The sequence below is a fragment of the Polyodon spathula genome, chromosome 16, assembly GCF_017654505.1.
Source record: "Polyodon spathula isolate WHYD16114869_AA chromosome 16, ASM1765450v1, whole genome shotgun sequence".
In the NCBI taxonomy this organism is placed as follows: domain Eukaryota; kingdom Metazoa; phylum Chordata; class Actinopteri; order Acipenseriformes; family Polyodontidae; genus Polyodon; species Polyodon spathula.
This window is the reverse complement of record NC_054549.1, coordinates 3,883,514-3,898,953: the sequence shown is the minus strand read 5'-3', so window position 1 is coordinate 3,898,953 and position 15,440 is coordinate 3,883,514. Positions and strand designations below refer to the sequence as shown.

General features: G+C 39.1%; 1 protein-coding gene across 9 annotated transcripts in view; it reads left to right on the top strand.

The window, feature by feature from the left end:
- Positions 1–15,205, top strand: part of LOC121329189 (eukaryotic translation initiation factor 4 gamma 3-like) — a 59,927-nt gene extending 44,722 nt beyond the window's left edge. For all 9 annotated transcript variants that reach the window (XM_041274626.1, XM_041274630.1, XM_041274629.1 and 6 more), the window contains 15 exons: positions 2,476–2,580; positions 3,226–3,361; positions 4,524–4,612; positions 6,249–6,339; positions 7,186–7,312; positions 8,263–8,465; positions 9,053–9,168; positions 9,673–9,845; positions 9,937–10,062; positions 10,946–11,027; positions 12,071–12,169; positions 12,908–13,054; positions 13,452–13,533; positions 14,310–14,456; positions 14,738–15,205. In XM_041274626.1, coding sequence (XP_041130560.1) covers positions 2,476–2,580; positions 3,226–3,361; positions 4,524–4,612; positions 6,249–6,339; positions 7,186–7,312; positions 8,263–8,465; positions 9,053–9,168; positions 9,673–9,845; positions 9,937–10,062; positions 10,946–11,027; positions 12,071–12,169; positions 12,908–13,054; positions 13,452–13,533; positions 14,310–14,456; positions 14,738–14,919 — 1,905 coding nt within the window. In that variant the 3' untranslated portion in view covers positions 14,920–15,205. The remainder of the gene's footprint in view (positions 1–2,475; positions 2,581–3,225; positions 3,362–4,523; positions 4,613–6,248; positions 6,340–7,185; positions 7,313–8,262; positions 8,466–9,052; positions 9,169–9,672; positions 9,846–9,936; positions 10,063–10,945; positions 11,028–12,070; positions 12,170–12,907; positions 13,055–13,451; positions 13,534–14,309; positions 14,457–14,737) is intronic.
- Positions 15,206–15,440: the final 235 nt, after the last annotated feature.

Sequence of the window (15,440 nt, the reverse complement as noted above, 5' to 3'; positions counted from 1 at the left end):
AGTACCCAACTTACTGAAAATGTTGTGTCGTGATTTTTATGTAGACTGTATATAGCATATATTTTGTTGCGACTTTAACTTTACAACGTGATTTCCATGTTTTTGGTTTGGTTGCAGTGTTTAAAGTTAAATTTCTGTTTGTTTGCTTGTTCAGCTACAAAAGGGCACAAGTAAACCTCATTTTGTTACTTTATGAAAACGTGTTGATGGCCACTGTTACCCGTGACGAAAAGGCAATGGCAAAGAATGAAAACAAAGAAATAAAATGCGTTGTCAATTTTATGTACTGTTTTATTTTGTGAATAAACAAACTAAGCAGCGTTTAACTTGAACTGCTCTTTGGCATCCTTTTGTTTTGTAGTTAATTCACTGGATTAAAGTAAGACCTACACAACTTATTCTTTACTCCTGGGTTTTCTATTTTAGCCTGTTATACATTGTAAGGTCTTGCTGTAAAATAAAGGCACACACACAGGGGTCCCGGCCACACCCCCTGCCCTTGCTGCTGTGTTGTCTCTGCCTGTGTTCAGAGTAATATAATGGCATTGATTACTTTTTGAAAAACTAACTAATATTTAAATATCCGAAAATCCTGTGTTCGTCCCAGCTCTAATATACTCCAATATACTCACATTGCATCACACTATTTTAAATGTATGAACATATATGTATGTATAGGTTATGGCCAAAAGTTTTGCATCACCCTATAGAATTAACTAATTTTGTTTCATAGCCGAATAAAACCTGCTGAATAGTGTTACATTAACATTGATTTACATACCGCTTTGTAATTTTCCATGTACATAATGAAAAACTGACAACTGAAAAATGTGACATTTCGAAATCTAACATGAAATACTGTTATTAGTAGACTTAACCAACCATATCTGTGCTACACCTCAATGGATGTGTTGCAAAACCCCTAAACATCATTCCTGCTTCGCCCCACTGCCCAAGTGTCTATTGTCTTTGACTTCCAGCGTTAGGAGGGTAAACCAAATGTACTGAAACCTTGCTGTAATCTGTTTCTTTAACCACACTTTCTCAATTGTTAAAATTGTACGAAAATAGATTACTAAGAGGATCAGACAATTACATTTCAAGTGAACTGAGGTTGTGGAATTTGTGCCAGTGGGTCTGTGAGTGACAGCTAACTCTGTTGCTTGCACGCATCACTGTCTGGTGAAAAAAAAAAAAAAAAAAACAAAACAGGAAATCATTGAGTTTCAAAGGAAAGCCCTAGGCACCAGAGCTGGCGGTTTCAGTTCTCTTTCTAAACGTAACCGTATCAGAGCCGGGCAGGAGAGGTTAAGCGCATCGTGTTCCACATACTCTGGCAGAATGCTGAGAGACAAATTACTTCCAACTATTTTAATAGGACTTTATTATATTGGGATGGCGATGGGACTGGGGGCTCAGTTTAGCTTTCGATCTAAACTCTCTAAGTGCACAGTTCTATGTACCAATTGGAAGCAAGTGCTGTATCATACAATTTTAGTATACTAAAAATACTGAGTTATATGTGATGTCTGTTTTAACACACTCTTAAGTACTTCAACCATCTGTCCAATCTTTTTCATCGGAAGATGGGGTTTGCTTTTGAAGTTTTAGCTGCAGGGTCACTTGTAAAGTTCTTTTCTAAATCATGAAGAAAAATAAACATTTAGATTACAGGTACTGATTATTTACTGTGAATACCTAAAGATCTTGTATTTTAAACAGGGGATCATCACAACCTACTGAAAAACATAAATATACATTTAAAACCGTACATGGCGCTACATCTTAAAGTTGTTGGTAATAATCTGAGACTTTGGATTGGTTTATGTTAACCCTGAATGTCATCATATCCCTCTCCTCATTTTCTACCAAAATCCATTAAGGTCCAGTTGTTCATTTCTTCTAGGTATGCTGCACCTACATTAATCACTGGATAGAGAAAAACATAAGTTGTCTGTAGAGGTAGGTATGCCAAGGATACATCTAGAAGCCTTGAGTTAAAAAGCATTAACTAGTCATAACCCTCACACGTGTTCTTGCCATCGGGTAGGAAAGAGATTAGCCAGGTTTGGATCAGTAGTGGAATCCCACTCTTGAAACCTAAGTTCTGGGTCAACTCTACTGGCTTACCTTTATTGAAAATGGGTTTATTTTAAAATTCCCCTGGAATAAAAAAAAAAAAAAAAAAAGGTGGCGTTTTCAACTAAACTTCAGCTCTTGTTTGTGTCAGAAGGGTGTGTGTGTCGTCAATGGAGTTAAAAATTCACAGTGACATCTAGTGGTTGTAACCGTTTCAGTTTCTTTCATGCAAGACTCTCACGAAGATGTTTGCATTGTGAAGTGTGTATTTTACATACCTCAACCCTGTTCATACATTTAAAATAGTATGATGCAAGGTGAGTCAGTTTTTCATTTCTTGCTTGATATATCAGGATTTCTGGTTCTGACAAATTTGACCCCTTTTTTTCGCCTTAGCCTCGCATGGATCAATACTTCAACCAGATGGAGAAGATTGTGAAGGAGCGAAAAACATCGTCCCGAATCCGCTTCATGTTACAGGACGTCATCGACCTCAGGCTGGTAAGCTACTGTGCAACGTGGTACTGCTGGCATTGGAGAAGCATGATTCAGGAGTCAGCAATAACTCATTTATAGCTGCCGGAGTTGGTTGGTTTTAGATCTATCGTTTTCAGTAGTCGCAGTATATATTTCTCCTTCTGTATTTGTGGCTATCAATAGCTTGCAGCGGCACAAAGCCAAAGGGCCAGAGTATCTAATAGGGTCGAATACAGTTCAGATCAATGTACTGTAAATATATTTACTAAGCATGAGAGCCTAAACACTCTGGTACTGTGGTTTGTTTACCCTCCAGTGTAAAACACAGATGGTTTCACGAAACCTGATTTAACACTAATCTTAAAATACATGTTACTTTAAGTAAGACGAATACCAGCCAGAGGCTGAGACCAGCTGTGAATATTTATATTGTTCCAAAACAGCAGAGTGCAATATGGGTAAGTTACAGTTTTGCAGAGATTTGAAATAAGGCTCCAAATGCGTAACAGTCAAACGCATCTCTAACAAGAAAACACATTTATAACTGCTATGAAATAAAATGGAAACTCCATCTGTTAAATGGTATTGGCAAGGGATCTGCTTTCTGCAAACCTTATTTTTAGAAGTCCTTGTTTCTGCGGCACTGCTTATGACTCCCTCCTGTTTCAGCATAACTGGGTTTCACGGAGAGTGGACCAGGGCCCCAAAACCATCGAGCAGATCCACAAGGAGGCAAAGATTGAGGAGCAGGAGGAGCAGAGGAAAGTGCACCAGCAGCTGCTGTCCAAGGACAAGAGGAGACCAGGTTAGAGGGGGCCCTGTATTAAAATACTCTTTTAATCTACTTTAGAGCTTACACCAGGGCTCAGTCCACCAACTTTCCACTGCTTATTATTGTACTGCCTCTGTTGTCTGTGTATGGCAATATCGTTTCAACATAGTCCCGATTTTATGTTTATGTAATTCGCCCATCATAAATCAGCTGATGAATAAGGAACATTCCCAAACTTTAACCCTTAATCTTTAGCCATGAGGAAGACGATTTGTCTTATGAGCTTCCTGGTGTATCATGGTCTTGCTCCCTCCTGCTACGATGCTCATTTTCTGTTCCCACAGTAGCCATTCATTTCAATCGAAGCAACAGCATTGTTTCAGAGGGGTGAACTGATTGTGGCTCCACAGTACGGAAGGGGATATTTGCAAAGACAAATTGTACTTTGTTTGGATCATTTCATCCTTCGCAACCTAGTTCTGTTGCATAACATCTTTAAAACACTACAGAATTAGTATAATTATTAATATGACTTATTATTATTATTCTATACTTTTTCATGTTCAACTCATTACAATCTTAAATCGGAAATGTAATAAGAACAATGCAATACAATTTGTAAAAAATCACATTTCTTTTAAGCTTGCCAGATGCGTTTATAAAAATGCAAGTAAAGACAATTGTTTAGGGGAGACCAAGGAGTTTTAGAACGGATACTAGAATCACAGATTAGGTCAGCTTTAATGTGTCAGTTAAAATCAAGAATATCACATGCCACTACTAGTCATCTGAGATCGCATGGCACTGGTACCTCCACTCAGGGCTTGAAACCCAGTCAGGGCTTGAAAATTAGCCCTTTACTCAGTCCAGGGTTTCAGAACTACCTTCCCTTATTTAGCATGATATTATTTTAATATATTTGATGTTAAATAATATAGCTGCATGAACAACTCGTATTAGTAAACCTAGAGACTCCAGGAGTTACGCATTCACGCTGCCACGAAAAGCACATTTACGAGAGCCTGATTGTGACTCTAGGCACCTGGTCATTTCAGAAATACAAAAGTGTTGCAAGGTAATGGCAGTGTAATATTTTCACTGTGTTACTCCAGGTCTGTAAGCCTGCCTGGTTTGAGCTGAGGGATAGTGTTAGAGAGAATGATAATCTGATGTCCTGTTTTCTGTGTGTTTCCAGTGCTGCAGAGAGAGGAGACCTGGAACACTGTACCTATGTCTAAGAACAGCAGGACGATAGACCCCAGCAAGATTCCTAAGATCTCCAAGGTAAGAGAAAGCCGAATGAGCGTGGAGTTTAGTATCCACTGTAAAATTGTACTATTATGGTACATTTATTAACACTTGTTTAGAAGTCTGATCTCGACAGACTTGAAATCATGTTATGGGATACCCTGGCTGATCTAAATGTAGTTTTAGAAAAACTAAATGCATTCTATTTGAACTATAATCTATTCATCTTATGTTTTGAGAGCCTAGAGAATGAACATTAAAGTGGTTACATCCCAGGAGCAAATACTATAAAAAAAAATATCAGTTTTCCCAGATCCTCAGCCTTCTGCAAATGTTTTACCTTTTTACACTTTAATGCTGTTCCCAAACATTGTGAATAGGGTCATTTTCACAAACAAGAAAGAGAAACTATACTGCAGTGAACATAGATGTATGTATGTATATGTGGTGTTTTACACAACTCCAGAGCCCTCTGGGTAACCATTGTACACACCACTTAGAGAACCACTTCTTTAATGGATGATCACCAATATACTTTCCAAAGTACTTGCATCATTTTGGTATATCTAGACTGCCATACATGACTTGGTGTGGTTTTGGGAGAATTCAAAAGATAATATATGTATGTATATGGATAATATATCATAATAATAAAAAGTAATAAAAAAAAAAGGCATGGTGTCTGTAATTTGGGTGATTGCTGCGTCCAGCCCCTTACCGCTCCCTAGCTGTTCTGTGAGGTGGTGAGCCTCTGCTCTTCACCCCTCCTGCAGCAGAGGTTTTGCACCATCTGGAACCGCACTGCTGGACGTGTTTGTATGTGACAGCTTGCAAGTGTAAATAAAGCTGTGGATGCTCGGAAGTGTCACGGCATCACTCGAGACCCAGTGTGGTAAAGGGACCGGGCGCCAGCGTTTCCTGACACTTGCTTCACATAGCCCAGCGACAGGAACTTTATTATTTAGAAATCTGAGCCTGTTTACCCTCTGTGTGAATTCAAACCAGATGGTTCAGTGGTTGCCATAGATACCTTTGAGTTGGGAGGCCCAGGGTTCAGCCCTGTGTCCGGATATATGCAAGAAGCAGGTTGTCTGGCTGGCTAGAAACAAAGCAACAATTGAGCTGTGCAACAAGTAGGAGCTTTTGCTAGTTCACTGGTTGGTACCAGTAATCTTCTGAACTAGTTCAGTGGGTTTCAACTCTAGACCCAAATGTTATTTTTTGTTTCAACCAGTTGACTTATTTCAAGTCGGAGATCGTTGTCTTTTGCACAAGAATGTAAAATAAATATTTAGTTCACGTTTTGAAACGAGAACATGGACTAGTACTAGATGACAACAGTTGAACTGGTTGATTGACTGAGTCATGTGAGATTAAAGTAACATAAAGCTAGTACAAACTTCAAAATACTTTTAATTAAGTTTAATCATGCTCAGTTGGTAAACTTGTAACTCAGAAAGCTGAGGTGAGAAGCTTAATGCAGGTTTTGCAGAAAGTATAGTGCACTTTGATAAATTGAAGCACGTTAGTGATTCCTGATATATACACAACAGTGATGATGCCTCAAGTTTCAACTGAAGGGCAAACTAAATACTGCAGTAATAACTGGGGCAGTAATAGATAAAGGAGGACGAGATCCATTATGTGTAATATTCAATGTGTCCTTCTTCAGCCAACAATAGATGATAAGATCCAGCTGGGGCCCAGAGCACAGATGAGCTGGGGGAAAGGCAGCAGTGGAGGAGCTAAAGCCAGTGAATCAGGTGAGCATGTGTCACTGCTTTCTAGAGTGATGGGTGCTGTGTTCTGCTGTCTAATTCATTTCAATTATGCTGATTACAGTTCCGGTGGGAAGTGCTGTGTCTGGGTTTGATATAGTGTAGCACTGCAGTGTATAATGCAAGACTCTCATTGAACAGTAGCCTATTTTAATTACACCCTTCATTTTTGTACAGGTCATGCCAATTATAAATATAGTGTTCTCTATAAACAAGCATCCCATGGAGCTTCACAAATCAGTGCAGATTAAACAAAAGCCTGATTGTAAAGTCTTGAACCTAACATTTACAGTTCTATCACATTCTGAATTGTATTAACCAAGTGGCTCACTTAGGGTCCCACTAGGACAGTAAGAACTCATTTTTATGTTTAAATCACCGACTGATTTTCATGTTCAACTGGCTATTAGTCCCACAGTAAGAACTGCAATAGTGTTCTTAAAAGTACAAAGTACCAAGTTCATAACCCGATTTATTGAGCTCTGAGCTCTGATCTTATCTTTCGTGTCTCTAATTTACATAATCAATATCCCCACCAGCGTGCACACACTTCTTTTTCAGAAGCGATCAGCTATAGCTGATCCCTCTGTGTTCGTATTCTGCCTCAATACTGCTAGCCATCGAATAAAATAGAATGTTTGGAGCCATATTCTGCAAACCGCAACACATAAGCAAGTATGCAAGGATCTTGCAATGATGTGCTTTATAAAAATGTAGAAGTCCAATTAAATCACTAGCACTAACTGACGTTAAGCTCATGACTTCACACAAATAGATGATGTGGAATGTGGTCCACAAAACTATCGTAATAACATGATTTCTGATTCCCAGATGCCTCTCGCTCGAGCACTACTAATTTGAACCGGTTCTCTGCACTACAATCTTGTGCACAGCCTGCTGTCATCTCTCCTACAACAACACCGGCATCCGAGTTTGATTCCCGCAGGAGTCTCAGCAGGTACCACAGACATTGAATGTACTCCATGATATACACACACACACACATGTTGTGGAACCTGTATTGTGTTACAGTGCATAGGTGTTTTTCAGCCAGTTGGCATGCTGTAATTCAATGGTGAAATGTCCACCTACCCTGCACCCAAATGTGTGTTTGATAACTATCTGGTTGAAATGTGTATTTAAAATTATCCTGTACCAGAAGTCAGGCCCATTCTAAATCTAGTTGTCTGGCTAAAAGTGACTAGAAAAAGGGATTCAAAAATGAATTATTCTCTACCCACATATTATTCATGTTATTTCCAATTCTTGTCTTGTTTCTGTTTCTCATCATTAAAACAAAAAAGCAAAGAAAAGTTTAAGCTCAGTGAGGTTCATAGCCACAAGCCTAGTTGCTGAAGATCATTTGGTCAAGCCTAATTAATATCCTCCAAGGTCTTTTTGTGAAATCAGTGTTAGACCTATTTGATTAGTCTCACCTTTGAACACCTGTGCAAGCATTTAACCCATGTATCATTAATGTGTACAGAGTCATAAAAAGCTTTAGCAGGCTCTAAATATTAATCTTTTTTTTTTTTTTTTAATCTGCATTGCTTTCTTAAAGACAGTGCTCTCGGTGTATGACATTGTGTATCAATTATCAGGTTACAGAACAATTCGGACCTATAGACCGGATGTAAGTCAAGGCACAGGATCCTACAACAAATTAGGAAACGATTACCCAACTGTGCAACAGATGGCATCTGCTTATTGATTAAACAGCATTTGAGTACAGTGTTGCCTTGATATTTTGTTATCTGTCTTCCATAAGATTTTTAAAATAAAAAAAATGAAATATTGAAAAAGGGCCCTTCAACTGTAAGGTATGATTTACTGTCAAAAACAGTGAATCAGCCATTTTGTGAAGTCTTTAAGACAGTGAAAGTCTCTCCTCTGTTGTCTCCCTCCCAGCCGGAACAGCACAGGACGCGAGAGGAACGACATCCCTGTGAGCACAGCCCTCTCCCGGCCCGCCACCTTCACCCAGGGCAGCAGCAACAAGGAGGTGCAGGAGGAGCAGCCGAGAGAGGCCCTCGAGATGGTCACGCAGCTGCCCACCGGCGCCGAAGAGAAGAGCGGTACAGACACTGACCGCAGCGGTGCTTATGATGCTGGTAACACAGAAACACGCTTTCTCATCACATTTGACTAAACTCGGAGCGAATGTGGGTTTTCATGTTCAAATATTAAAATGTTTACAAATATCCTTCCATTTTGAATTGGCTAATATAATCAGTAAGGAGAGAAACACTGTCCTGTTGCATTTGTCGTTTTATTTGTGATGTCATTCATGCAGTGGTTTCTTTTGGTATTTTATTTTTTTTTTGATTCATTCATTTATGAATTCTGTTACGCGGTAGGAACGTGGTCATTTCTGCCTTGTGCATTTTCAAGCAGAGATTGTTTGATACTCCTAGGAATTCTAATGTTGGGGTTTTAGGGATCTAACCAGATTTCGGGTCCCTAAATCCATCAAACTGGACCCGATTGCCCTTAAAAATGCAGTCAAAAACAGTTACCAAACATATCCCTTCAGGAGTATCTTGTAGGTATTCTCTCAAGGTTATGTTCTTAACCAAAGATCAGATCTTGCTGCTGTGTAAGGACCCATACACACACACAAAATACACACAGGCAGATGCAATCCTCTTGAAATGATAGAAAAGGGCCACTCGTTACATATTGCCTCCTTCATCTTCAGCAAAGCCTGATGCTCCAGCAGCCCTTGCTGCAGACAAGCCTGCCATTACTGAGGAGGAAATGGAGAGGAAATCCAAATCCATCATCGACGAGTTCCTGCACATTAACGATTATAAGGTGAGCTTCCCTGACGCAGCGTCTGGGCTGCCCCCATGCGAGTTCTCTCAACCTGCAAGAATCCTGGTTCCCTCTGGTACAAAAAAAAAGACATTGTCATCTTCTGGTGCAATTGTCTTTTAGAATTTATTGCCTTTTAGATTTGTTGATCCATTAGCTTTCACATGTTTTGCTTTCCTTGAAGAACAAGAAAAGAAGCTGCAATTTAAACCAAAGTTGAAACACATACCTATATAAGACATAAGTATATTAGCCTTAGATTCTGGTAGTGGGAGCAAATGAGGGGTAGAGATGAGAACTGGGGTACATGAAAGGCTTAGAGGTTGAAAGAATGGAACAGAGTTTTCCCATAACCCGAAGTGTTGTACCGGTACTTCCGTTGTCTGTTCCGTGAGTAGTGTAGGTACACAAGAGAGGAATCAGAGGCAACTATTTCATTTCAGGACAGTGACCCCAGATATCAAGCCAGCCCTAAGCCCTGCACTTCTGTGTTTGTTCCCACAGGAGGCAGTGCAGTGCGTGGAGGAGTTGTGCGTGCCCAGCATGCTCCACGTGTTTGTGCGGGTGGGTGTGGAGTCCACGCTGGAGAGGAGTCAGATCGCGAGGGATCACATGGGCCAGTTACTGTTCCAGCTGGTGCAGTCGGGGAGCCTCTCCACACAGGAGTTCTTTAAAGGGTGAGAAATGAAACATGCAAACAGTAGATTAGTCACTGCACCTTATCAATAGCTCTGGGTTCTGACCAGTTTCGTCTGCCGTTTCCTTCAGGTTTGCAGAAATCCTGGAGTTTGCTGATGACATGGCGATCGACGTTCCCCATATATGGCTGTATCTAGCAGAGCTGGTGATCCCCATGTTCCGTGAAGGAGGAATCTCTATGAGAGAGTTATTAAGGTGGAGGAGTGATCATAATTTAGGCAAATTTTGCAAAACCGGAAGTAAACAACACAAGTAAATGTATTTTAATGTGTTGAGGTTAGACAAAACATGTTTGCTTGTTTTGCTCTTCCAGTTGATTTCCTGTGTTAGAGTAAATAGCATCCCATCTGACCCCACATAGTTTAATATAGGCATCGTGGAAGACTCAGTAACAGGGGGTATATTCAATTGATCTAAAAGGTAAGAGATCGAAACACTGCTGCAGTTTAAATAATTAGTAAAGGTTAAGAAAATCAAACCTATAACAATGCATGGTAGCGTATTTTTTATTTATTTATTGCTTGTAAAAGTATGAAAAGACCTCTGAAAAGTCCATACTGTTTAGATCAATTAAATCGACTCTGACTACAGGAAGTGCAAAGTCAAATGTCTAACCCTGTAAAACTAGCAGGAAGCAGCGTGGTTGTAGAAACGAGCAGGTAAATTGTTCAGTTCCGTGAAATTTGCTTCAGCCTTTGCCCATGATGTTTAGACAAGAAAATACTGTTTCAGTTGAGTTGGAGTAAGAATAATGACGAAAGAAAATATCTCACAACACAGTGGGTTTGATTCTGTGGGAGGCATTTTCCTTTTTATTTGCTGTATTATTATTATTGTAACAAACTATCCACCTCAAAGGGAGTTCAGTATTTCCAGAGTAAAAAAGAAAATGGCTGTTGGACATTTTAATCCACTGAGGTTGTGAAATCTGGTAGAATAAACTAACTGATAGCATCTTCACATCAGACTAAATCTTGGAACAAATTAGCTTTGACTGGTGAGTCTGAATAGGATAGACAAGTGAATGAACGTGTTTAAGTGCAGTCAGAGGTATAACATGGATGTCTTTTTCTTCCAGTGAATTCAGTAAACCTTTACTTCCTGTGGGAAGAGCTGGGGTATTGCTCTCTGAAATATTGCACCAACTATGCAAACAAATGGTAAGAGCTTTATGTATTCTGATTAATGATGCATTGTTTTATTAACTAGTCAGAATTCAAAACCTTAAGCCACAGTACTGTCTTATGTAAGGCTAAGACACCAGTAAATCTGCTATTTCAAGTTGTTAGGCGTTTCATTTATCAATTTGTTGAATTTGCCTGTTAAGGTTTCTTTGACGCAACTATAATTTTATTGTTGATTTCCAGAATGTAACAACTAGAAGATCATAGAATTGTTTCAAGTGAAACACACATTAAATGTCACTCACATGCAAAATGTGATCTTTTGATTTGTACAATGCGTATTACTTAAACAAAAGTTGTTATTAAAATCCGCTATCAAATCGTTATGTAGCACCTCTCCATGGTGCCGCTGCAGTGTGTGGAGCAGGTATCCAAAGCAGTGAGTTCGTACCTCTAGGCTGTATTGCTTCAGTAAAATATGTACTGAATACCTAGTGTACAAGACAGTGTAAGAGAAGTGCTATGGTAGAATATGTTTGAAACATACAAAATATACGCTAACACTAATAATTTGAATTTCAAAAACTGAGCACCGTCTGCCCCACTCCTCTCCAGCTTGTGTTGTCCAGAAGCAAACCTTTAACGATGGCTGTTAAATAGGTTTGTCTGCTGCAGTTGGTGCTGGAGTAATGCTTACTGTATATATCACAAGCAGGCTCAATTACATGTACATAAACAACGTGGATTTTTTAAATTTTTTATAAAAACGTGATTACTGTTCTATATAATGTGTTTTTAACTACATGTGAATGTTTTATTCCATTAATACGGATGACGTGTAAAATAATAGGATTTTCAATCAAATATAAACAAATAGCTGTGGTGACGTCACCAGTAAATTCCTCAAATGAGAACCTTTCTTCGGTAATGTGTTCCGAACCTCCTAAGGTCAAAATATACCCTTCATTGCAGCCCTAGTGGTTTACATACTTTTAATAAGAATGCAAAGTAGCATGGTGGAGATTGTCTGGAAGTCACTTGCTGACCTCGAGTTCACCCTCTTGAACGGGTGCTTTTAGAGCCAGAGGAAAGTTGGAGCCTTGTGGAGGGAATCTGGCCTCAACTGGATAGATTTCTTACCGGAGGAAGAGGATGTGCACAACTTTATCACTGACCAGGTGAGCTAAAGATCAGAGCTGCAAAACTATGGTAAACCCTCCCCAACCAAAAGCCTTACAATAGACTAGGGGTGGCCAGTCCTGGTCCTGGAGAGCCTCAGTGTTGCAGGTTGTCTGGGTGTGTTTAATGCCTAAAGCCCTGGAAGATATGTTAGAGTGTAATTGATAACTCGGGTGGAATGAAAACTAGAAGACCCTGCGGCTCTGCAGGGACCTGGTGGCCACCCCTGCAATAGACTGAGGAACTACGAGTGTTCTTCTATAGCAATAATGCTCATTAAGAGACTTCAGGTGATCTTGTTTGTGAACTAACATGGCGAGTTACACCCACATGCTCTCTCAAATGACTTTGCTTGGAGATTTACAGCAAGTGGATGTTTTTTTTTTTTGCTGTGTTAAAAATATGTGCCCTGCCATAATGAAGTTGTCTACTGTACAAATTTTGCATATCACTCAACACAAGCTTTCATAAAAACAAACAGGAAAGAATACCTTATGAAACGAGCATGTACTTTCTCATACAATAATAAAATACAACAGTGTTCAATATTCTACATGATAACAGTAAATGTGTTAAATTCCATGTGAACTTTTTTATAGTACATTTTCCTTTTTTTTTGGGGGGGGGGGGGGTTAAGTGCTTCATATACTAGTTGGGGGTCTATGTGAGGTCAGAAACAAACACTTGCATATTGTCTAACTCCATCTTTTGTGTATGTTCCTTTCCCCCACTATCAGAAATTACAGTTCACTGTTTCGGGCTGCTCCAGCCCCACTGAGGCACTTTCAAAAAGAGACCTTTCTCCTGATGAACTGAACAGACAGCTAGAGAAACTCCTTCTGGAAGATATCGTCAGCGATGAGCAAATCTTCGACTGGGTAGAGGTATGGCACTCAGTACAGCAGTAGCAGACACACGCCATGACCGGACCACACGCAGGGCTGACTATCTCAAATAAAAACATGCACTGAAAGCACAATGAATCTTTTTTGCTCTAGGATTTTTTGAAGTTTTGAGTGCACTTTATTTTAAATGGTATTACTCTCCAGTTTTAAGGGCATACATTATGCATTCTCAAGGCCCCAATGAACTAGTTTCAACTCAAATTCAGTCATACTGTATATGACTCAATCAACGGACACTTGAATTGGGCTCTATGAGAGATGGACAATGAGAACACTTGCAAAACACTTTGTCAAATGCAGTTCAGTATTTCAGGGGTTTCTGTAAATTGCTTTTTACTGATTTATTTTGTTGTTTGTTTGTTTGTTTTTGTTCCAGGCTAATTTAGAAGAATCTCAGATGAGTTCAACTCCATTTCTTAGAGCTTTAATGACAGCCGTCTGCAAGGCAGCAGTGAAAGGTAGATGGAGGGGGGAGGGGCAGTGTGGAGTGTGAGAAGATTGTCACAAGCTGTTGCTAGTACATTGGCCCAACAAATTGAAAACATGTGAATGCACTGTGCTGTATAAACTCTGTGCTTTCCAATGTTGTGGAGCCCTCTTGTGGTGATTGCCTTGTACCACAGTGACATTAGCATTCTCTGTGCAGGGTGATCCCACTTATTTATTACCATCTATTTTCATTTCCTTGTGCTTCAGAGCATAGATGGAAATGTTTTGTAGTCAGTGTTAAAAGTCATTGCTTACTTAGAGTGGAGGATTTTAGACTTTTCTCCTCTAATTCAGTCACCATATCGTCTTTCATATGGTTGTTAAAAGCAACCATGCTGTACTTGTATTTTAAAGACATCTCAGTTATAATTAGCCCAATTCGCATAGTTTAACAAGTCTTTGCAGCAAGTGTTACTATATATATATATATATATATATATATATATATATATATATATATATATATATATATATATATATATAGTAACACTTGTGTTTGGATTTTTTTAAATATCTTTTTTCTTTAATGTATTTACAAGCTTTAAATTTGCTCTATAAGTTTGAAGTGGCTAGCTTTTGACTACAGAATTATGGTTTGTATACCTTTCTTCCTGTAGCAATGCTTGATGTACCATCCACGTTAGGTGTTGGACAACATTCCAAGGCTTAAGGCTTGTTACTTAGTTTAATATTGCCGCAGGGAATACATTTTAACATTAATGATATCTTCTTTGCTTTTTTGTAGGGGAGAGCACCCCTAGCCGTGTGGACACAGCCATTATCCAGCGGAGATTGCCCGTTTTGCTCAAGTACCTGAACTCCGATACGGAGAAACAATTGCAAGCACTTTATGCACTACAAGCATTGATCGTTAAACTCGATCAGCCTCCTAGTAAGTATCTTTTTACCACATGCATTGTTATAAGCAATACTATGAAATTAAACAGATCTGCTACAGGTGGGGGGTAATGAATGGGAAACCACTTCTGAATCAAGAGCCATGCTGTGGAGCTCAGTGAACCATTCTTATTGTGACAAATTCTCATGCAAGTGGGCTTTGTTTTTTAAGATAACTTAGAAATGTGTTTTGGCACTTGTCTGGTATGAACAGGACTGGACTTTAACACACGTTTTACTCTAAGTAATAGCAAAGTATGCCTTTTTATTTTCCAGATTTGCTCCGGATGTTCTTTGACTGCTTGTATGATGAAGACGTGATCTCTGAGGATGCATTCTACAAATGGGAAGTTAGCAAGGATCCAGCCGAGCTGGAGGGAAAGGGCGTGGCTCTGAAATCGGTCACTGCCTTTTTCACATGGCTACGAGAAGCAGAGGAGGAATCAGAAGACAATTAGGAAGATAGACTTCGCCAATCAGTGCAGAAAGGCCAATTGCTGGAAAAAAAAAATAAATTACAACAAATTATATTTAAAAAATTCAACATATATGCACAGATAGGAATACAAAATTCAATCATGGTGAAGATTCATGGTACGTTTCTGAAAATGCAACCATTTGAGTTCATTCATGGGCGGGAGCACTAAAGTATATGTGTTATTTATAGAACATTTTGTTTAAATTTTTAACTTTTTTGTTACTTTTAAGACTCATGTTTTTTTTGTTTTTTTTGTTTTTTTGTTTTGTCTGCAAAATAAATAGGTTATGAACTCTTTAATTTATTATTTTTTTAAGGACTGCAAATAACAGATTTATTTAACTTTTGCAGGCTCTTATGACATTGATATCAAAATTGTATATTAAATACTCCCTCCTGATTTCCAGACTGTTTTGGATGAAGACAGGGTATCTCAAATGCTTTTTCTTGGGGGAGGGAGGGGGGAGGGGAGGGGTGTGTGTGTGTGACGTATATAAAGAT